Here is a 25,446-nt window from a genome sequence, read left to right as displayed (position 1 = left end):
GCTGGATGTCATACTCTTTATCATGGTATCCACAATACTTTCCATGGTTTCGAGTAGAGAGGACGTAAGGCTTATGAATCTGTAGGCATTTGGTGTCGCATAACTTGCCTTGCCGGGCTTGGGTATAAACACCACCCTTGCCTCCTGCTAGGCTTTCGGAGTATATGAAAGTCCTAGGCACGCTGTGAAAATTTTGGCCAGACGAGGCGCCAGATAGTCTGCCTTTTTCTGCAGTAACGCCGGATATATTCCATCAAGTCCGGGGACTTAAATGGTTTGAAGCTCATTAAGGATTCCTTCACCATAAATTCCGTTATTATAAACCTTCGATCAACGTCATTTTTCCAAGATTCCGGTGTCTCCGTGAGTACCTTCGTATCCTGTGAAAAATGTGTTTTCATCAAAAGCCTCAACATGAGCTTCGTTGTCTCTGCTCTCACTCCCATGTCGTCTACTAAAGTTTCAGTTTGGACATTGGTTTTCGAGATAAACTTTTTTATCTAGGCTGCGTCATTAATGCTATTGACCTGTTTGCAGAAAAGTTTCCAGGAGGCACGTTTTGTCGCTCTGGTAATCTTATTGTATTCCTTGAGCCGTGTGTAATACACATCCCAATAAACTTCCGCTTTTTTACAACGTGCTCTGTTAAAAAGTCTGCGGACCTCTTTCCCAATATTGCGAATCTCCCCGGTCATCCAGTGTTTTCCTTGGGCTGATTTCCTTTCCCGAAGAGGACAACTATCATCGAAGGATCCTACCAGTGCAGTCGTAATCCTGTTGACATTTTCGTCAATCTCTTCTATGCTTGGACAATCTAAATTATCTTGGCCAAGTCGTCTTCTGAGTAGCCTTCCGAATTGTGTTCAGTTGGTTTTCAACATATTCCGGAAGCTTATCGGATTAGGCGCTGGCCGTGCTATTTGGATATAGCTCCCATCTATATGTTCGTCCGATTTTGAGAAATTTTGTAATAAAGTGCTCATTTGTTAACCGATTCTCTTGAAATTTGGCAGGAGGGATTTTCTTATGACTCTTAATATTACTGGTGAATTTCATTGAAATTGGTTCAGATTTAGATACAGCTGCCATATTTGGCAAATTTGTGCACAATGCTTTCCTCGATGACTACCACAATATCTAAAAATTTGATCAAAATCGATTTAGATTTAGATGTAACTCCCATATATATGTTCGTCAGATTTTTGGTAACTTGTTCTCATTTGTCAACCGTAGTTATTTCATTTTGACCATATTTGCTTTACTCGATATTTGATATGGGGATTTAAATAACCCATCTGAAAACATACGTCGAAGTCCATCCAAATTGGTTTAGAATTAGATATAGCTCCCACTTTGTATTATTAGGGTAGGTATTGGTTATTATGAAGTCAGCACCGCCCGAATTTTGCCTATCCTTACTGGTACTGGATGCATTGGTAGCTCTTGCAATGCTTCTGGCTGATCTTCACTCCAATTCTGCTTATTAACTTTACTTCACTTTAATTGGCTATGACAGAATATTTGTTCCACTAGCCGAACGCAGAATAGCGTTTCAAGCGCCTTGATCTTCTGGGCTCATTCTAAAATCTCTGACACCAAGTTTCGAGGTGTCTCCCACAGCTTGATCTTTCCATCGGTCTTTTGGTCTTCCCGGTTTGCGTGTACCACCGTGTTTGCCTTCAAAAGACTTCTTTGCTGGAGCTTCTTCATCCATTCTGACAACATGACCTAGCCAACGCAGCCGTTGCATTTTGATGCGTGTAACTATGCTATCGTCGTCATACAGCTCGTGGTTCAGACGTCGTCTAAATTCTCCGTTAACGCTGGTCCATATATTTTACGAAGAATCTTTCTCTCAAATACTCTAAGCATTGCCTCATCTGCTTTCACAAGTACCCATACTTCAGAATCATATAACAGCACGGGTAGTATCAGTGTCTTGTATAGTGTAATCTTCGTCTGTCGAGAGGTGACCTTGTTGCTAAACTGATTACTTAGTCCAAAGTAGCATCTCTTTGCCAGTATTATTCTTCGCTTTATCTCAAAACTGGTGTCATTCGTTTCGGTTATGGCGGTGCAGAGGTAGATGAAGTTACTGACTGTCTCCAAGTTGTGGTTCCCAACTTTCTCCATTTTCTTTATCTGCTCGGTTGTGCAAGGCTTATTTATGGATTAAAATCCCCATTCAGGATCAGGGCAATAAAATTCCCCCTTTGAAGTACCCTAGCATGTGGTTTATCCAGTCTTTGAGGACCCGATCATCTCAGTTATGCCCTTAGGATTGCATGAGTGTATCTGTTCTCACAATAATAAAAAAACAAGTAAAAAGGCGTTAAGTTCAGCCGGGCCGAACTTTGGATACCCACCACCTCGGGTATATATGTAAACCACCTTTCATCAAAAATCGGTGAAAATTTCATACCTTATGTCCCATATCAGTTATATCAAAATATGTTCCGATTTGAACCAAATACTAAAAAGTACACTAGCTATATTTAAAAATAAATCGATCTCAACTATATACGACACGGATGTCGAAGAGCCTAACATAAGTCATTGTGTCAAATATTAGTGAAATCGGATTATAAATGCGCCTTTTATGGGGCCAAGACTTTAAATCGAGATACCGGTCTAAATGGCAGCTATATCCAAATCTGGACCGATTTGGGCCAAGTTGCATAAGAATGTCGAAGAGCTTAACACAAAGCACTGTCCCAAATTTCGGCGAAATCGGACAATAAATGACTCTTTTATGGGCCCAAAACCTTAAATCGAGAGATCGGTCTATATGACAGCTATATTCAAATCTGGACCGATCTGGGCAAAATTGAAGAAGGACGTCGAAGAACCTAACCAAACTCACTGTCTCAAATTTCAGCGACATCGGACAATAAATGCGTCTTTTATGGCCCCAAAACCTAAAACCTAGATATCGGTCTCTATGGCAGCTATATCCAAATCTGGACCGATCTGTGCGATATTGCAGAAGTATGTCAAGGTGCTTAACTTAACTCACTGTCCCAAATTTCGGGGACATCGGACAATAAATGAGCATTTTATTGGCCCAAAACATATATCAAGAAATCGGTCTATATGGCAGCTATATCCAAATCTGAACCGATCTGGACCAAATTGAAGAAAGATGTTGAAGGGGCTAACACAACTCACTGCCCCAAGTTTCAGCAAAATCGGACAATAAATGTGGCTTTTATGGGCCTAACACCCTAAATCGGAGGACCGGTCTATATGACAGCTATATCCAAATCTGGACAGATCTGAGCCAAATTAACGAAGGATGTCGATGGTCCTTACACAATTCACTGTCCCGAATTTCATCAAAATCGGATAATAATAATAATGTGGCTTTTGTGGGCCCAAGACCCTAAACCCAAGGATCAGTCTATATGGCAGCTATATCCAAATCTGAACCGATCTGGGCCAAATTAACGAAGGAAGTCGAAAGGCCTAACACAACTCACTGCCCCAAATTTTAGCAAAATCGGATAACAAATGTGGCTTTTGTGGGCTTTAGACCCTAAATCGGAGGATCGGTCTATATGGGGGCGATATCAAGATATAGTCCGATATAGCCCATCTTCGAACTTAACCTGCTTATGAACAAAACGAAAATCTATGCAAAATTTCAGTTGAATATCTCCATTTTTAAAGACTGTAGCGTGATTTCAACAGACAGACGGACGGACATGTCTAGATCGTCTTAGATTTTTACGCTGATCAAGAATATATATACTTTATAGGGTCGGAAATGAATATTTCGATGTGTTGAAATGAATATACTCCCAACCTTCGGTGGTGGGTATAAAAACACCTCGATGTCAATGCATATCGCTAACGTGTACATCTTGGCATCAAAAGATTGTTTTGTTTGTGCCATGCTGCTTGTAACTCAGAGTTAGTCATCCCCCCACAATTTTATGATTTTGCAGCGATGGATCATTTGAAGTCACATTTCGCGCAATTCGACCATGGCTGCTCTCCTTTTTTGTTATATGCAAGACCATGTAAGCCTAAATTGATTTAAAACAATTTTGCTCTCATTTGATTTATATCCGATTTTTCTGTCAAGGATATCCGATTTTTCGTTTAGGAATATCAGTTTTTGCAATCTCACTGTATGACGTACCATGAAAAATAGTAAAATGGTAAAAATAGTATCTTACTTACCATTTCCGAATAATGATTAATTGCAAAAACTTTGTTTAAAATTAACATTTCATTTATTTAGTTTCTTTATTTCACATATGTTCTCACATTATCGTCATTACCATATATGCATCTGCTTTGGCATGTGCATGTGATTTATCATTATCATCATCGTATAATTTTACAATCTCCATATTAAATAGTTATGGGGTTTTTTTTAATATTAATTTACTTTGTATGTTTTTAATTAATTTACAATGTGTTTGATTTTTTTTACGGTGTTTTTGTTGTTGATGTCGCTTGTTTTATTAGCATCTTCCATATAATCTGCAATTATGCACATAATAATAATTATAATAGTAATAATATTAATTATATTTTGTTTTGTGGTTTTCCTTGTTCACATTTAAAATGTTTCCGACAATTAATTAGAGATGGAGGAGAAGAGAACATTCTTCAACATCATGGGCTTCATGCTCAATCTCTCATTTGCACAGTTTTGTGTGTGGATGTATGGGTTTCATAGTTTTTGTTTGGTTTAAAACACATTTAATAATGTTTTATCTTTAATATGTATTATTATTTTCAATAATAATAATGATGTACTTGTATGTTGTAGTTGTTGTAGACTTACAATTACACTTATCAATTTTTTTAATTATTACATATTTATTTAACTACACAAGTTCCTTTTTGTAGGAAGGCTTTGCAAGGCGGAGAAGAGAACAATGTTCCTTGTTCCTCGCCTTACCTTACCCAGGCCTCTCTAAACTCTTATCTTTTTAATTTATGAACTATTCAATTATTTAGCCATTAACTTATGTTGTCTTATCATTGAATTTCTTACATTTCTTTTATTGGGATAGAGATTTATGGGCAAAAAAGCAGTTTCTTGGAAAAAATAATAGGAATTTACAAACATTTGACTTGAATAGAATCCAAAAGATGAAATACAAAGCTCTGTGTCCATTACCTTAATGCCCAAAACTTCCCATATACATACGACATGTAATTTAAACTTTTTGGTTAAGTGGAAACTTAGCAGAACAAATGTGGAGGACATTTGACAGCCCCAGCTCCTTTTGGAATAGGGCTTGACGATCTGCAATTGGCTGTTTAGTTTTAAAGAATACATCCTTAAGAAAGGAGTTTGCACCTTTGTAGGACGCAAACGTACTTTGAAGATAATTAAAACTTGAAGACGGATTTACCTGAAGTAACGATCCCAATTAACTTTTTGCGATCTTTGGTACCCTGATCTGAAGCTGGTACAATAGCTGACTATATGAAAAGTTCTTTTATGCATTGGCGGATATACCACGGAATACAAGACCAATGTACATAAAATGGCTTCAGGAATAGGGAAGGCGGCACGACTACATGGAAGGAAATTTTAGGCTATTTACACCCAAAGACATTTTTTAGTATTTCAGCAAAAATAAAGGGTGGTTTTTTGAGGTTAGGATTTTCATGCATTAGTATTTGACAGATCACGTGGGATTTCAGACATGGTGTCAAAGAGAAAGATGCTCAGTATGCTTTGACATTTCATCATGAATAGACTTACTAACGAGCAACGCTTGCAAATCATTGAATTTTATTACCAAAATCAGTGTTCGGTTCGAAATGTGTTCATTCACCGTAACGTTGCGTCCAACAGCATCTTTGAAAAAATACGGTCCAATGATTCCACCAGCGTACAAACCACACCAAACAGTGCATTTTTCGGGATGCATGGGCAGTTCTTGAACGGCTTCTGGTTGCTCTTCACTCCAAATGCGGCAATTTTGCTTATTTACGTAGCCATTCAACCAGAAATGAGCCTCATCGCTGAACGGTGAATGAACACATTTCGAACCGAACACTGATTTTGGTAATAAAATTCAATGATTTGCAAGCGTTGCTCGTTAGTAAGTCTATTCATGATGAAATGTCAAAGCATACTGAGCATCTTTCTCTTTGACACCATGTCTGAAATCCCACGTGATCTGTCAAATACTAATGCATGAAAATCCTAACCTCAAAAAAATCACCCTTTATTTGCCACAGCATGAAAGTTAGAGGCAGGCACAACTGATAACGTAGTAGGACACCTTGTTACGGCAACGGAGTTTTACAACTCGTTTAAACAAAAGAGAGTGAAAAAACAAAAGAGAGTGAAGTTCGGCCGGGCCAAATCTTATATACTCTCCACCATGGATCGCATTTGTCGAGTACTTTGGGCGGTATCTCTTTTTAGGCAAAGTATGAATAATGAATAAGAACTGTCATGCTAATGGAGCTATCTTAAGTAATAGTTTGATTCGGACCATAAATGAATTGAATGCTGAATATTGCAGAAGTCATTGTGTTATATTTCAGTCCATTCGGATAAGAATTGCGCTTTGTAAGGGCTTAAGATGCAAAATCGGGAGATCGCTTTATATGGGAGCTGTATCAAGCTATACATCGATTCAGACCATATTAGACACGTATGTTAAAGGTCATGGGAGAAGCCGTTGTACAAAATTTCTGCCAAATCTGCAACTACCGTTCCCTCTCCTGCTCCTTTAGTATCACAAGTGAGACTGCCACGACTAAGCCTTATCGAACCTTAAGCCTAATCGAACCTTAAGGCTAATCGAACTATTAGCCTAATTGAATCACAAAGTTTCCTAATCTTCAACCCTGTTAAAATATTTGAACGGTAGACGATGAAACGGCAAATGTGTCTACAGTGGCTGTCCTGGAAATTGCCTATATCACCAACCCAATTTTTTGAAACATTTTTATACCCTCCACCATAGGATGGGAGTATACTAATTTCGTCATGCTGTTTGTAACTCCTCGAAATATTCGTCATGACATATTAAGTCGAACTACCCATGTCCGTTCGTCCGTCTGTCCGTCCGTCTGTCCGTCCGTCTGTCCGTCCGTCTGTATGCCGAAAGCAAGCTAGCCGCATGAAATTTTGCACAAATACTTCTTAATAGTGTAGGTCGGTTGGGCTTGTAAATGGGCTATATCGGTCCACGTTTTGATATAGCTGCCATATAAACCGAACTGGGATCTTGATTTCTTGAGCCGCTAGAGGGCACAATTCTTATCCGATTAGGCTGAAATTTTGCACGGGGTAGTTTATTATGACTTCCAACAACTGTGCTAAGTACGGTTGAAATCGGTTCATAACCTGATATAGCTGCCATATAAACCGATCTGGGGTCTTGACTTCTTGAGCCACTAGAGGACGCAATTATTATCTGATTTGGCTGAAATTTCGCATGACTTTTTTTGTTATGACTTCCAACAACTGTATTAAGAATGGTTAAAATCGGGCCATTATCTGATATAGCTCTCATATAAACCGATCTGGGGGTTTGACTTCTTAAGCCACTAGAGGACGCAATTATTATCCGATTTGGCTGAAATTTTGCATGAGGTGTTTTATTATGACTTTCAACAACTGCGCTAAGAATAGTTCAAATCGGTCCATAACCTGATGTAGCTGCCATATAAACCGATATGGGATCTTGATTTCTTGAGCCTCTAAAGGGCGCAAGTATTATCCGATTTGACTGAAATTTTCTGCAACATCTTCTCACATGACCTTTAACATACGTGTCGAATATGTCATGAATCAGTTTATAGCCTAATACAGCTCCCCTATAAACCGATCTCCCTAGTTTACTTCTTCAGCCCTTAAAGTACGCAATTCTTACTTGATTTGGCTGAAATTTTACATAATGACTTCTACTATGGTCTCCAATATTCAGTTCAATCATGGTCCGAAATGAACCATAACTTGATATTGTTTCAATAACATAGCAATTCTTTTCTTGTATCCTTTTTTTGCCTAAAAAGAGATACCGTGGAAAGAGCTCGACAAATGCGATCCATGGTGGAGGGTATATAAGATTCGGCCCGGCCGAACTTAGCACGCTTTTACTTGGAGGAACATAGGCACGAACAAAGCTACCATTGCGTTGGCTTCTCCTAGTGGACTAGTTTTAAGATTTTCGTGAGAACATTTGCAAAGTTGTGATAGAACATTTGTAAATTAATATTCAGTATGAATGTAACACATGAACGAATAGTCTTGTATTCATGTAAACATGGGAGATTGTGCAAGGAGGCCAATGTAGCGCAGAGGTTAGCATGTCCGCCTATAATGCTGAACGCCTGGGTTCGAATCCGGGCGAAACCATCAGAACAAAATTTTCAGCGGTGGTTTTCCCCTCCTAATACTGGCAACATTTGTGAGGTTCTATGCCATGTAAAACTTCTCTCCAAAGAGGTATCGCACTGCTGCACGCCTTTCGGACTCTGCTATAAATAGAAGGCCCCTTATCATTGAGCTTAAACTTGAATCGGAGTGCACTCATTGATATGTGAGAAGTTTGCCCCCGGTCCTTAGTGGAATGTTCATGGGCAAAATTTGCAATTTGAAATTTGATTGTACAAGACGTTTTGTGTTGATCAGGCAAATGTTTTGAGTTGTACAGAAAAGGTCGGCCACAGACGATTGTTTGATATGTATCCATATCAAACATATTGAATGATCAGGTAGTCAAATGGTTAAACTTGGTATTATTTTCCTTAGAAACTGCTTTTCTGTCTCGCTTTTATATCTTTCTTAGATTGGATAGAGTACATAAGGTATATATTTTTCCACAAAAGCCAAATTATGACACCTGTAGGAGAGTGGGTGTGGGTTTTGGGTTCTCTTAGACCATACCTGTGACACTCACTCATACACACATAATCACCACAATTGTGTTATCCTTTTAGTTTTTTTTTTTACGAAATCGATAAACAATTATACACATGTGTCCGTTAAATGTTTACAATTCTCTGTTGTTAATCTTAATCATATCATATGGCGTATTAACTATAAAAATATAATTAATTAATTCATTTATTAATAATAAACCTACAAACAGGCAAACAATGGATTGTTTGCATGCTTATGCTCTCTACAACTCGCTCTTTTAGTAAAAATAATAAGCTTTATAATTTATCATTATCCATATCCATATCCATAGCGCGCTTTATCTATCGTAATCAACTCCAGCAACGTCATTTTACGCTAAATATAACACAATTTTTTAAATTTTGTTCTTTTTGCTGCTGTTGTTGTTGTGGTAGTTGTCGTTATTTTTATTTGATTACTTTCATTTATAAATGCTTACACTCTCTGTTTGGATTTGGATTTGTTTTTTTTTTTTTTTTTGGTTTTGTTGTGTTGTTTGATTTTTTATTTTTGGTGCAATTAATTGATATCAAAGCCATAAAGTTATCTCTGTGATAATAATTGTTGTAAATGCGAACCCTCGCCATTTTGTTGCGAATGCTGTGTAAATTTGTACCTCAACAGTTTATGTACACTTGAATAGAGCTGCAGCAGCAATGTATCAATCGATGCGAAATGACAAATGGCCGTCAATAGAAACAATTTTGTAGAATCCAATGTTGTGGTTTTTGTATTGCCGCCCGATGAAAACAACGACATGAAATTTTTGACCGTTGATCCGGAAGAGAGGGTCACTGCAAATAAAAGAAAAAAAGCAAATATATCAAAAAATTTTTTAATAATGAAACAAATTTACTATTTTTATACCCTCCACCATAAGATGGGGGGTATACTAATTTGGTCATTTTGTTTGTAACTACTCGAAATATTCGTCTGAGATCCCATAAAGTATTGATCGTCACGACATTTTATGTCGATCTTGCCATGTTCGTCCGTCCGTCTGTCTGTCGAAAGCAGCTTACTTCCGAAGGAGTAAAGCTAGCCGCTTGAAATTTTGCACAAATACTTCTTATTAATGTAGGTCGGTGGGTATTGTAAATGGGCCATATCGGTATAGGTTTTGATATAGCTGCTATATAAACCGATCTTGGGTCTTGACTTTTTGAACCTCTAGAGTGCGCAATTCTTATCCGATTGGAATGAAATTTTGCACGACGTGTTTTGTTATGATATTCAATAACTGTGCCAAGTATGGTTCGAATCGGCGAATAACCTGATATAGCTGTCATATAAACCGATCTTGGGTCTTGACTTCTTGAGCTTCTAGAGTGCGCAATTCTTATCCGATTGGAATGAAAGTTTGCACGACGTGTTTTGTTATGATATCCAACAACTGTGCCATGTATGGTTCAAATCGGTTCATAACCTGATATAGCTGTCATATAAAAAAATCTGGGGACTTGACTTCTTGAGCTTCTAGAGGGCGCAATTCTTATCCGATTCGGTTGAAATTTTGCATGACGTATTTTATTCTTACTTTCAACAACTGTGTCAAATAGGGTTCAAATCGGTTCATAACCTGTTATAGCTGTCATATAAACCGATCTGGGATCTTGACTTGTTAAGCCTGTAGAGGTCGCAATTATTATCTGATTTGCCTGCAATTTTGTACGACGGATCCTCGGAATCGGTCTATAGCCCGATACAGCTCCCATATAAATCGATCTCTCTATTTTACTTCTTGAGCCCCCACAGGACGCAATTCTTATTCGAATTGGCTGACATTTTAAGCAGGTCTCCAACATATAATTTAATTGTGGTCCAAACCGGACTATATTTTGATTCGCTCTAATAGCAGAGCAAAGATGACGGGAAAAGAACTCGACAAATGCGATCCATGGTGGAGGGTATATAAGATTCGGTCCGGCCGAACTTAGCACGCTTTTACTTGTTATACCCACCACCGAAGAATGGGGGTATATTCATTTTGTCTTTCCGTTTGCAACACATCGAAATATCCATTTCTGACCCTATAAAGTATATGTATTCTTGATCAGCGTAAAAATCTAAGACCATCTAGACATGTCCGTCCGTCTGTCGGTTGAAATCACGCTACAGTCTTTAAAAATAGAGATATTGAATATAAAAATAGAGAATTTTGCACAGATTCTTTTTTTGTCCATAAGCAGGTTAAGTTCGAAGATGGGCTATATCGGACTATATCTTGATATAGCCCCCATATAGACCGATCCGCCGATTTAGGGTCTTAGCCCCATAAAAGCCACATTTATTATCCGATTTTGCTGAAATTTGGGACAACGAGTTGTGTTAGGCCCTTCGACATCCTTCGTCAATTTGGCTCAGATCGGTCCAGATTTGGATATAGCTGCCATATAGACCGATCCTCCGATTTAGGGTCTTAGGCCCATAAAAACCACATTTATAATCCGATTTCGCTGAAATTTGGGACAGAGAGTTGTGCTAGGGCCATCGACATCCTTCGTCAATTTGGCTCAGATCGGTTCAGATTTGGATATAGCTGCCATATAGACCGATTTCTTGATTTATGGTTTTGGGCCCATAAAATTCTCATTTATTGTCCGATGTCGCTGAAATTTGAGACAGTGAAATTGGTTAGGCTCTTCGACGTCCTTCGTCAATTTGGTTTAGATCGGTTCAGATTTGGATATAGCTGCCATATAGATCGATCCTCCGATTTAGGGTCTAAGGCCCATAAAAGCCACATTTATTATCCGATTTCGCTGAAATTTGGGACAGAGAGTTGTGTTAGGCCCTTCGACATTCTTCGTCAATTTGGTTTAGATCGGTTCAGATTTGGATATAGCTGCCATATAGACCGATTTCTTGATTTATGGTTTTGGGCCCATAAAATTTTCATTTATTGTCCGATGTCGCCAAAATTTGGGACAGTATGTTATGTTAAGCCCCTTGACATACTTCTGCATTATCGCACAGATCGGTCCAGATTTGGAAATAGCTGCCATATAGACCGATGTCTAGGTTTTAGGTTTTGGGTCCATAAAAGACGCATTTATTGTCCGAAGTCGCTGAAATTTGAGACAGTGAGTTTGGTTAGGCTCTTCGACGTCCTTCTTCAATTTTGCCCATATCGGTCCAGATTTGCTTATAGCTGCCATATAGACCGATCTCTCGATTTAAGGTTTTGGGCCCATAAAAGAGGCATTTATTGTCCGATTTCGCCGAAATATGGGACAGTGCTTTATGTTAGGCTCTTCGACATTTTTATGCAACTTGGTTCAAATCGGTCCAGATTTGAATATAGCTGCCATGTAGACCGATATCTTGATTAAAAGTCTTGTTTCCATAAAAGGCGCATTTATAATCCGATTTCACTGAAATTTGACACAATGACTTACGTTAGGATTTTCGACATCCGTGTCGTATATAGTTGAGATCGGTTTATTTTTAGATATAGCTAGTGTACTTATTAGTATTTGGTCCAAATGGGAACATATTTGAATATAACTGATGTGGGACATAAGGTATGAAATTTTTAACGAATTTTGATGAAAGCGGGTTTACATAAATACCCGAGGTGGTGGGTATCCAAAGTTCGGCCCGGCCGAACTTAATGCTTTTTTACTTGTTATATTTGTAGAGATATCGTCGAACTTGGATTTTTGTAAGAAGTCTTGTCATGTCTATTGCTTTAATCAATTGACAGCAATCAAGTCCTTAATGTGGCCAAGTTAAATTAGAACCATTTGATTAAAGCCTTTCCCAAACCCCCACATAATGCATTCTGATATTGCATTGAAACAATTTAAATAAGCAACCTTTTATTATCCTCCAATCGATTTTCTCCAAACAAAGTGCATTAACACAACGCAGTGCTTATATCAGGCACATACCCTCTTTTACACACGCACACACACAGACACACAAACACTGGTGCACTCGCGCCCAAACGTATTCATTAAAATGTCAAAATGCTTACCTCGTGCTGGCACTGGATCCTTTTGCGGTGTTCCCAGTTCAATTTCCTTGTATTCCTGATACAATTCACCAATGGTTGCGGTGCAACGCAACACTAAGCCGCCACCATGCACGGAATTTATGCCATAAACATGGCCATAGTTTGAAGGATTAACGCTGCTAAAGTGTACACCCTGCAATTGCAGTTTCAGGCTAATGCGCGATGCAATCAAATTATCAATGGTCCGTATGTATTGTACATCGGCATTGTTGACCTACAATGAAACGATGAATGCAAGAAATTATGAACATTAATTAACAAATAAATAAGCGACAGCATTTGTTGAAGCTGTTATTGGTGTTGTTGTTGATGTTGTTGTTAAAGCTAATTGAAAAATAGCAGGGATTTTATTAAATCAAAGATAAAGAGTAAATATATGAACTACATCAAGGGTGGGCAAGGGTTGGTGGTCGATGGGGACAAATGTGGACAAATGGAAAAGAAGCATAAAATGTAAAATTTAAATAAAATTACATATAAATAACATAATTACAATGCGTGTTGACTTGCTGGTTGTTAAATGGTTAATTTCAAACTTATTTATGGAAACATGTGCATTAAAATTCGGTTTATATCTTTGCCATATACTTTAAGCTTCACATATTTGTTCAATATTAAAAGGGAATATATCCCCATTTTTGTAAGCCATAAAGCTCTTTGTTTCGCCGCGCTGTGATTTAATTGCCTTTCGGGGTAAAAAAACCAAAACCCCAACAAATTGTACTTGCTGCACTGTTTTGTAACTGCAAAGAAGAGCTCTAATAGAAGAGTGATTTACCAATCAAAAGTATGCCATGGATCTTAAACAAATCACACATTGACGCCAAATCAATGCATTGACTATATTAAGAGATAAAGGCAACCATAGTGCAGAGAATGGCATGTCCGTCTATGACTCTGAATGGCTGGGTTCGAATCCTGGCGAGATAATCTGGAAAAAAACTTCTGCGGTGGTTTTCTCCTCCTAATATTGGCAACATTCGTGAGGTATTATGCCATGTAAAAACCAGTCAGGAAGGGCCAAAGTCGGGCGGAGACGACCATATAATACCCTACACCTACTCTATAAGTACAATGTGGGAGCTATATCACATTTTGAACCAATTTTGATGGACCTATAGGATCAAACTATAATATTGGGTTGCCCAAAAAGTAATTGCGGATTTTTTAAAAGAAAGTAAATGCATTTTTAATAAAACTTAGAATGAACTTTAATCAAATATACTTTTTTTACACTTTTTTTCTAAAGTAAGCTAAAAGTAACAGCAGATAACTGACAGAAGAAAGAATGCAATTACAGAGTCACAAGCTGTGAAAAAATTTGTCAACGCCGACTATATGAACAATCCGCAATTACTTTTTGGACAACCCAATAACTACGATTGACAAATGACAACATTATTGCAAATTATCCAAAGTTTGACGAACATATATATGGAAGCTATATCTTAGTGTAAACAGATTTCGAACAAACTTCTCAGATATTGTGATAGCCGTCGAGGAAAGCGTTATTGCAAATTATCCAAAGTTTGACGAACATATATATGGAAGCTATATCTTAATGTAAACAGATTTCGAACAAACTTCTCAGATATTGTGATAGCCGTCGAGGAAAGCGTTGTGCTAAATTTTTGCAAGATTGGTCAATAAATGCGCTTATAGTGGCTCTTGGAGTGAAAATCGGGGAATATGCACATATGTCAGCTATATCTAAATCTGAGCCGATTTCTATGATATTCACTAGTAATGTCAACAATTATAAGAAAATCACTCCTCCTAAATACCGAGAGAATCGGTTAACAAACGAGCATTTTATTCCAATATTTCTAAAAATCGGACGACCATATATATGGGAGCTATATTTAAATCTGAACCGATTTAGAGCAAACTTCTCAGATATTATGGTAGTCATCGAGGAAAGTGTTGTGCAAAATTTTAGTATATTTGGTCAATAAATGCACTTGCTGAATTGTTATTCAGAATAGGGCTGTATGTTTCCTTTCAGACAAACGTACACAATCTATGAAAAGTTTAAGAGAATCGTTTCAGCCAAGTAGCATATAGTCATAATGGGTCTAATGGCGCTTCAGAGGGGTGGCGTGATCCCTTATACTTCGATCTGATTTTGTATCCCAGATTCGAAATCTACTCCCGAATATCTTTCATTTCATCCCCATATTGAAATGAACGTCCAATATGTATGTTTGGAGGAGTTTTGGGGTTCGGGCGGCCCGATGGGTGATTATACTCAAATTTTGATACCATATTCATATTCTACTCTCCAATACCTTTCATTTGATGCCTATATGGCCCCGATCGGTCCACTTTTGATTTTGGGTTGTGTTTTTGGCATAAGGGGGAGGGTCCGTCCCCCTTCCGATACGGAAAAATTATATAAGCTATTTTTTACAGCATGCGAAAATTTCGAGAAAAACGGTTCTGCCGTTTTGTTAGTCTATACGGAACAAACAAACCGAGTCCCATATATCTGTGATTGGCTAATGTGCCCATTTTGGGCGTTGGGTGGGGGTGACCCCTATACTTCGACATGAATTTGTATGCCAGATTCATTATCTATTCCCGCATACTTTTCATTTGATATCTTTATTGTCAAGATCGTTAAATAAACCTATTTTAAGGGGTTTTGGTGTTAGGGCAGTCCTCCAGGTACTTGGACCCAACTTTTTTTATGAAATTCGTATTCTACTCTTGAATATATTTGAATCCCATATTGTTCCGATAGGTCCACTTTTATTTTAGGGTCGAGAGCCAATCCATGCGGCCAAATTTCGAGAGAATTCGTTAACAAGTGAACATTTTATTGCATTATTACTTCAAATGGGAGCTATATCCAAATCTGAACCGATTTTTTCCAATTTCAATAGGGTTCGTCTCTAGGTCGAAAGACATGACGATACAAAGAGGTGACGCACTGCTGCCCGCCGTTCGGACTAGGCTGTAAAAGAAGGCACTTCATCATTGAGCTTTAACTTGAATTGGAGTGAGAAGTTTGCCCCTGTTCTTTAGTGGAATTTCCATGGGCAACATGCAATTTTATAATTAGAGATTAATATAACATTTTATTTTAAGAGATTGAAAGAGCTCAAATAGACTTTATGAAAAATCCGCAATTACTTTTTGGGCAACCCAATAGTATAACCCATCCAGGTCGCTCTGATAGCCGAGTTGGTAGCGTGCTCGGATTATCGTGGGTTCAATTCTTACCAGGCCGTGTCTGTCGCTACTGTGGTATCACAATGGACTATAAATTGTCTTAGTGATTCTACAAAGGATTGTCACTATTACCTAGCCTAACTCCCATCCTTTGGTGTTGGTTGTGGAAATCATACTACAAAATATCCTCGTAAACTCTCCTTGAAAATCATATTTAGCCTGAACTTTCTATGTAAATCAAATTTCGCACATTTGTTTTATTTTTCTCCCAAAGGCCACTTAGAGACAGCACTGTGCGTTGCCTCTATGGCCAATGAACACAAATACTGGTGGCAATTTAGTGCAATGTTACAAATTGTATAAACAAAGCCTAAGGCTTCAAGATTAATGTACATGAAACACGTTCAATTTGCGCCTGTTGGCACCACCCCCACCCAGCCTTTCACAACAAGAGAGACGACATTCAGGCAAATTGCACAAAGCAAAAAAAAAAAACAGAAAACAAATGTGGCAACATAGAAAACTTGCAGCTGGGAGACTGTAACACTAAAATAGTGTAACACATTTAAATGCAGTCAGACTTGAAACACAGACACAACGCACACATAGACACCAATTTAGGTAGGAGGGTAGGATTGCCATTGGGAATAAATTGTGTTGGTAAGATTTAAAAATTTTGAAGTTCACGTTGGAATAACGAATTATAAAAAAAATAATAAAATAAAATATTTTTAAATAAAAAAAATCACAAGAATTAAAAATAAACCAAATAAGGAATTTGAAATAACAAAAAAAAATCAATCAAACAAAAAATTAATAAAATAAGTATTGGGTATATAAAGGTGTTAAAGCGGTTTCTCTCTTAGTTATAGAGAATTATTCCGCTGTTGGATGTTAAGGGTGTACGCATTTGTTAAATACCTACTCAAAGGAAAAATTGCTAAGAAATCACCAATCTAAAGTCAAAATCGAGCTTAGATTTTCATTTTCGACCCATGGGTTCTTTTGGAATTTGTTGTACATTAAAATTTAGGTTAGGTTAAATTTAAGGTTTGCCATCAGACTCACTTAGACATTTTCGTCCATCGTGATATCACAGGAACCGAAGAAGGAAGATGCCTTCTGGTTCCTACCGTTGCACCATCCAGATCGCTTTAAAAAGCCCAATGACTTGCGAATGTTCACATCCACTAAATCTCACAGGTTCTGAAAGAAATGAGAACCTATTCCTTCCGATTGCTAATGCCGGACACACAGAGGGTGTTCTATAGTTTCTTTTTCTTCGATGTCCTTACAGCTTCTGCAAAAGTCGTTGCTGGCAACCTTCAGTCTGTCAGCATGTTTTCGATTAGACTGTGACCTGTCATGATGGACACAATGACTGTGACATCTGTTCTAGCCAATGACAGAAAAGCGGTAGACCTCATAGTTTTGGAACTCTCACATCACCCTCTTTGTGACTATCTATCATTCGTTGTCCTTCGGGGCTGGTCCTGAAAACTTAGCTTACATGTTGCTAGAGGCATACCCACAGATTCCAGTATCTCTGAAATATGTAGGGTAGTTCCTAGTCGCGCAAACTCGTCCGCTTTACAATTCCCCGGGATATCTCTGTGGCCCGGCACCCAATTGAATTTTGAAGTGTTCAGCCATCTCATTGAGAGATCTGCGACAGTCGAGGGCGGTTTTTGTGTTCAGAAATACGTTCTCCAGGGATTTAATGGCTGCCTGGCTGTAGGAGAAGATATTTATGCCAATCGTTGTAATGAAATTATATCTTAGCCATTCCACCACTTCCTTAACTGCAAGGATCTCCGCTTGATACACACTGCAGTGGGTGTGTATATCGAAAAGGGTAACCTTTTCGATATGACCAGTTCTAGATCTTTAGAGTACAGCACAAAGCCTATCTGGTCGTTTAGTTTTGAACCTTCCGTATAGAAGTCTATGTAATTTCTGTTACCAGGGATATCGTAGTTTCAATCGGTTCCAACAAGAATAGTGGTACAGTACTTTTTATCAAAAAGCGGCTCAGGTAGGGTGTAATCCACACATCGGATATAATATCCGTGTCCTTAGCCGCCACATGAGCAATGAGAAAGCTCCCTTAACCTCACGCCAATGGTCGCTGCAATTTGGGTAGCCACAATGTCCAAAGGCATAAGAGTTGGCATTAAATTCAGTGCATCAGGTGGTGTCGTCCTTAGTGCGGCTGTGATGCACAAACAAGCCATCCTTTGGATCCGTTTAAGTATTGAGCAGTAGGTGGACTTTTGAAGCGCCGTCCACCAGAACACAACACCATATAGCATTATAGGTCTGACAACTGCAGTATATACCCAATGCACGACAAGCGGTCGATGGCTCCCTTGCAGGTGTATAGGGCAGGAGTTGCCATTCTTGCCCTTTCCCCAATTTTGGATTTGAAGTTCAATTTTCTGTCCAGCAAAACATCCAGGTATTTTGGGCTTTCTGTAAATGGAACATTCACTCCACCCAAGGAGACAGGTTCCACTGTAGGCAACTTGTATCTCCTGCTGAAAATAACAACTTCTGTCTTGCATGGATTTATACATAGACCACTTTGTTTTTGCACGTAGAGCTTACTGAAATATATCTCTTAGAGTGCTGGGAATCGTCCCCCTTAACGCAATTGCCACGTCATCAGCATACGCGACCACTTTTACGCCTTTTTCCTTCAGAGACAATAGTATATTGTTAATGGCTATATTCCAAAGTAGAGGAGACAGTACATCTTCTTAAGGAGTTCCTCTGCTGACCCATCTTTTTAGATCCACAGATCCCAAACCTGCCGTAATGCATCTTTTAGTAAGTAAGTTATTAATAAACTTTCTTACGGTAGAGTTGGCACCTAGAAATTCATCTTCACGATTGACGTCGGTTTTACATTACTGAAAGCACCTTCAATGTCACGAAATGCTACCATTGTAAAGGGTGATTTTTTTGAGGTTAGGATTTTCATGCATTAGTATTTGACAGATCACGTGGGATTTCAGACATGGTGTCAAAGAGAAAGATGCTCAGTATGCTTTGACATTTCATCATGAATAGACTTACTAACGAGCAACGCTTGCAAATCATTGAATTTTATTACCAAAATCAGTGTTCGGTTCGAAATGTGTTCATTCACCGTTCAGCGATGAGGCTCATTTCTGGTTGAATGGCTACGTAAATAAGCAAAATTGCCGCATTTGGAGTGAAGAGCAACCAGAAGCCGTTCAAGAACTGCCCATGCATCCCGAAAAATGCACTGTTTGGTGTGGTTTGTACGCTGGTGGAATCATTGGACCGTATTTTTTCAAAGATGCTGTTGGACGCAACGTTACGGTGAATGAACACATTTCGAACCGAACACTGATTTTGGTAATAAAATTCAATGATTTGCAAGCGTTGCTCGTTAGTAAGTCTATTCATGATGAAATGTCAAAGCATACTGAGCATCTTTCTCTTTGACACCATGTCTGAAATCCCACGTGATCTGTCAAATACTAATGCATGAAAATCCTAACCTCAAAAAAATCACCCTTTATATTCCTTGATAGCGAGAGAACCCTCTTTTTAGCCGACTAGGTCGTGAAGGTCTGTTTCAGTGGATTTGCCTTTACTATATCCATGCCGCTGCCGCGATTGACGATCTCCATGGTTCTTTGCCCCAAGATATCTTTTTTGTTCCCTATAATTTAAGCTATTGGCAACCCTACTCTTATATGTTGTTGCACTCACATGCAATCGACGAGATCTGGTGCATGAAACTTGCACTCGAACATCTACCGACTTAAAATCCTCGGGGCATTAACTTAAATAACACCGCGTCTGTGTAACAACGGGCGTTGCATAGAACACAACAGTCGCTGCAACAACAACAACAACAACAACAAAACATAAAGGAATATTGCAAGCTTTTGTTTGGGAAAAATTCAGTGTAAACTGCTGAAAGCATTAGCTGCAAATTTTCAAACAAAAATCCTTCCCCCTTCGCACACAACAACATACATACACCCATGGGCATAGAACGCTGTTCGTTCCCTTTTGTCAACGCACCATACAATTGAAGTCTTTCATTTGCATAGAGCTTTTTTGCACTGTTCTTCAAATGCTTATAAGCCATTAACACGGTTAGAGACGCTCAAGAGCGACAAAAACCAAAATCCTTGTGGTATAGACGCGATGGTGTTATGCCTATATGCGAGGATTTAGCACTAAAATTTTGTCGGGGGAGGAGGATAGAAAAGAAATTGGTATCTACATAAAAAGCCCGTAAGCTTGTTTATATCATGTAGTTGCATTTTAAGAACTTATGCCTGCTGGCAATTTGAGTAGATTTTAAGTTAATTTGGATACCAATGAAATGCATTTAAGTATACTAAACGAAGTATAGTTTAGGATATTTTTCAACGAATATTTCAAAGTCAAGTAAGAGGGTTCTTTTTTAATACAATTTAAAAAAAAATAATTTTTGACGATATTTTCTAACACAAAAAAAAAGTTCAAGTGTTTGAAACTTTGAATGAAAAATCAAATTTTTACAAAATTTTCAGCTGAGATTAAAACTTTATACAACGAACTTTGGATACCCTCCACTTCGGGTATATATGTAAACCACCTTTCGTCATAACCTGGTGAAAATGCCCAATTTATGCCCCTATAGCAGCTATATCGAAATATGGTCCTATTTGGACCGAATTCGGCACGGACATTGAGTGGTCTAATAGGTACAAGTCATTGTTAAATTTTGTAGAACAAAATATTGGGCTTTTTGGTAGCTATATCCAAATGTAGACTGATCTGAACCATATACGACACGAATGTCGAAAAGCCTTACATTAGTCAGTGTGTCAAATTTCATTGAAATCGAATTATAAATGCTCCTTTTATGGGACCAAGACTTTAAATCAAGAGATCGGTCTATATGGCAGCTATATACAAATCTGAACCGATCTGGGCGAAATTGAAGGGAGATCTTGAAGGACCTAACACCACTCACTGTCCTAAATTTTGGCGAAATCGGATTTTAAATGGGTCTTTTATGGGCGCAAGACCTTAAATCGAAAGAACGGTCTATATGGCAGCTATATTCAATTGTGGACTGATCTGGGCCAAAATAAAGAAGAATACGGAGGGCCTTAACATAACTCACTGTCCCAAATTTTGGCGAAATCGGACAATAAATGCGCTTTTTATGGGCCGAAAACCTTAAATCGAGAGATCGGTCCATATGGCAGCTATATCCAAATCTGGACCCATATATACCAAATTGCAGAAAGATGCCGAAGAGGCTAAAACAACTCGCTGTCCCAAATTTCGGCGAAATCGGACAATAAATGCGCCCGATATGGGCCCAAGATCTTAAATCGAGAGATCGGTCTATATGGCAGCTATATCCAAATCTAAACCGATCTGGGCCAAATTGCAGAAATATGTCTAGGGGCTTAATACAACTCACTGTTCAAAAGATCGGCGACATCGTACAATAAATGCGCCTTTTATGGGCTTAAGACCTTAATCGAGAGATCGGCCTATATGGCAGCTACATCCAAATCTGAAGCGATCTAAGCCAAATTGAAAAAGGATGTCGAAGGGTTTAACAAAACTCATTGTCTCAAATTGGACAATATATGCGCCTTTTATGGGCCCAATACCTTAGATCGAGCGATCGGTCTATATGGCTTATGAAGATATTGTCCGAACTTAAAAAAGATTTTGTGTAGAGTTTCAGCACAATATCTCTATTTTTAAAGAACTGTAGCGTGATTTCAACAGACAGACGGACGCTTGAAAATTTGCACACAGCCAGCCGCTTGAAATTTGATGTAGGTCGTTGATCAATTTGAATTTGATGGGTCATATCGTTACAGATTTGGATATAGCTCCCATACAAACCGATCTCCCGATTTGACTTCTTGGGCCAAGTACGGTCTAAATCGGTCTATAACCTGGTAAAACTCCCATATTAACGGGTCCCTCGATTATATTGGTTCGGTTCCTAGAAGCTTTAATTTTTGCTGGTTAGAGAGAAGTTTGGTAAGTAGAATGAAATTATGCCCTTCAATAAAATTTATTTTGTATGAATTTTTAGCAGAATCCATGGTGGTGGGTTCCCAAGATTCAGCCCGGCCGAACTTGACACGTTTTTACTTGTTATGCTTTACTCCATATCTGGTACAGGTTATTATAACTTTGTGGATTTTTTTGCAACGCTAAGAAGGAGATGAACTAGACCCATTGTTAAGTATATCGATAGGAATTAGAATTACTTTCTGATTCCATTTAGCTATGTCCGCCTTTCTCTCTGTCCGTCTGTCTGTCTGTCCCTGCATGATCTTAAACAAGGGCAGGTTTATATTCTTATCCACAGTATTCGGACCACTCTGATCTTTCTCTTCAATACATAGACTTTTGAGTAGAATTTGGAGATCCTGTGATCCCAACGAGTGTATCTTTAACACTAACTACTGAAGACAAGTAGCTTAGAGATAACTTGCAAATATCGAGGTCTTATCATCTTTAAACACATTATCTTTAAATCGCTGTTGATACCAGGAACTGTGGTAGTAGATGCCCAACTTCAACTTGCCGAGGTTTCACGGCGTTCGAATACAAACTTTATACATTGAGGAGGGTGTAAAAAAATAATTATTTGTCCAAAAAGAGTCTTTACTCAAAATCGGGCTAAAATTCTTACATTACATAGCACATTACAATCCTAATAACTGGAAACCAATAAAGACCCACCCTAATGTAAATCCACATTTTTGTGGATCATGCTGAATTCTACAGTTATGTCCTCCAATCGACAAAAGATCATTGAGCTACAGTTATGTCCTCCAATCGACAAAAGATCATTGAGTTAAATTTCTCACATTATACCGAATATCTTCCTTCCTCCAAGAATAGAAGCTTACAGTGTGTTTCGGCTTCATTCCTCAAGTTTCTTTACCAGGATAACCGTAAATCCAGGTCTATAAATGGCTATAGTTTTTATCTATGAGTGAAGATTACTTTTTACCAATCCATTAAATGTCACCCATCTCGATTGTCTCCACAGTGAGCTGTCCGTGATCTCATTAAATGTTGGTCAAAATTTACCACGCGGCATGGACCGCATCTGTTATGTATGACTTCTTTCTAAAGATCCATTATAATCTCGTTTAACCCGAGGTTCCAAACAAATTGGAGGGTTTTCTCTTGTCACCATCTGACGATATCGCCTTCTAAGTTCGGGTTGATAATTGCTTTCTTTTGTTGAAAAAAAGCCTCCTCACATTAAAGTGTTTCTGGAATTTTTCTTAAGACAAACATTTCTATGAAAATAAACTTTTTAGGACAACTTAAAACTTAAACTAAACCAAGAGTGCATATGTGTGAATAGATTGTTCTTTTCTTTTTCCACCCACCGCCATAAGATGGGGGGCATACCAAGCTAGTCATTCCGTGTGTAACACCTCGAAATATTGACTTGAGACTCTATCTAAGTCGATCTAGTCAGCCCGTCCGTCCGCCGAAATCACCAAAGCGTTCGAACGAATACAGATATCTGCTTAAAATTTTGCGCAGGTAGTTCTTACCGATGTAGGTCGTTGGGGATTCCAAATGGGCCATATCGGTTCAGATTTGGGTTTAGGCTCTATAAACCAATCCCCATTTTTGACTTCTTTAGCCCTTAGAAGCCTCAATTTTCATCCAATAGGGCTGAAATATAGAACAATGATTTGAGTTATGTCTTCCAACATCCATGCCAAATATGATCCGAATCGGTGAATAAACAGTTATAGCCGCCATATAAACCGATTCTCAGATTTGACTTCTTGAGCCTCTAGAAGCCTCAATTTTCGTCGAATTTTGCTGAAATGTTGTGGCTTCTAACATCCGTGCTAAGTATGATCCGAATCGGCCTATGAAAAGGTACAGCCTCTATATAAATCGATCCCCGGATTTGACTTCTTGAGCTGCTAGAGGTAAAAATGTCCACCTACTATAGCTGAAATTTGGAACAACGACTTCTGCTATGTTTTCCAGCAAACCTCCCAAGTATGATCTGAATCGGTCTATATACCGATATAGGCGACTTTAAATACCGATACCGCCATATGACTTCTTGAGATCATAGAATAGGTTAGGTTTGGTCGGCGGTCTATATACCGATATAGGCGACTTTGAATACCGATACCACCATATGACTTCTTGATTTCATAGAATAGGTTAGGTTTGGATGATGCCAAGACATTAGTCGTCTAGACATTCACATTGGCCATATTAAAGCCCATTGTGATTCCTCAACTTCCCTCTTCTCCTCCCAATGAATTCTCTTCACAAAGCTAGCCGTCCAATAAGGTATTTTCTCTGGTGCAACTCGAATGAAAAAGCAAACGCCTTGATCCTACGCCGACTTACGCCTCTCAGTTCTTTTAGTGCTTGATAGAAAAAAGAAGCCATTATCCTGTTTCCACTTTGACAGAAAGCAGGGCATTGCTAACGAAAGTGAAAGCTGTGCTCCAAGGCGTTGACACCACCGACATATGTCATAATTCCTAATGCCAAAACGAGTGTTAACTTCACTTATTATGTGCAGTCATAATTCCTATAAGCAAACTCAGATGTGCCTTTTCTATTGGCAACAGGCTATCAATGTTCGATGTTTAGCTCTCATCCCACAGAAGCTTTGTTTGTTCACATTCAGCCGTTGAATTCAAGCGATTTAATGCCACAGCAAATTTTCGATAGTGGTGGGTATACATCCAACATGGACATCAAGATCATGGCTTACACCCGATATCGCTAGCTTGTTCACTTTCTCCTTTCAAAAGATATTCTTCAGTCCAGGAACACACCATATATCCAGGTTATGACTGAACTTCCTTTAAGCAGGTAGAGCTGAAATAATCTAAACAGGTTCGACTCCTTTAAAACTAAATCGATTGACTGGATTCTTGTCATAATCTCCAGTGACTTGGTCGCAGTAGTGCCCATAGCTCTAGTTATGAAACTTAAGGTAGCCCTTCTTACCAGGTCTAGATTACGCACATGTGTCGCTTTATGCGTCACATGCCACCAAACGTGACAGCCATATGTCAAATCTGGTCTTACCAACGGCGAGTATAGCCGGTGCATCACCCTAGATCATACTTACTTACTTTACTTTAATTGGCTATGACAGAATATTTCTTCCACTAGCCGAACCTAGAAAAGCGTTCCAAGCGCCTCGATCTTCTGCGCTCATTCTAAAATCTCTGATACTAAGTTTCGAAGTGTCTCCCACAACTTGATCTTTCCATCGGGCTTTTGGTCTTCCCGGTTAGCGTGTACCACCGTGTTTGCCTTCAAAAGACTTCTTTGCTGGAGC

The 25,446-nt window shown here is 38.6% G+C and overlaps 1 protein-coding gene across 1 annotated transcript in view; it reads right to left on the bottom strand.

Moving 5' to 3' along the window:
• Positions 1 to 6,139: 6,139 nt before the first annotated feature.
• The window catches only part of LOC106091348 (uncharacterized), a 368,801-nt gene continuing 349,494 nt past the window's right edge, over positions 6,140 to 25,446 (bottom strand). The window contains exons 6-7 of the mRNA XM_059363513.1: positions 12,873 to 13,125; positions 6,140 to 9,687 (exon numbers count right to left, since the gene is read on the bottom strand). Of these exons, the coding sequence (XP_059219496.1) occupies positions 9,437 to 9,687; positions 12,873 to 13,125 (504 nt within the window). The 3' untranslated portion in view covers positions 6,140 to 9,436. The remainder of the gene's footprint in view (positions 9,688 to 12,872; positions 13,126 to 25,446) is intronic.

This window comes from Stomoxys calcitrans, chromosome 2 (assembly GCF_963082655.1).
Source record: "Stomoxys calcitrans chromosome 2, idStoCalc2.1, whole genome shotgun sequence".
Classification (NCBI taxonomy): Eukaryota; Metazoa; Arthropoda; class Insecta; order Diptera; family Muscidae; genus Stomoxys; species Stomoxys calcitrans.
Note: the sequence above shows the minus strand (reverse complement) of the source record. Positions and strands in the feature narration are given on the sequence as shown.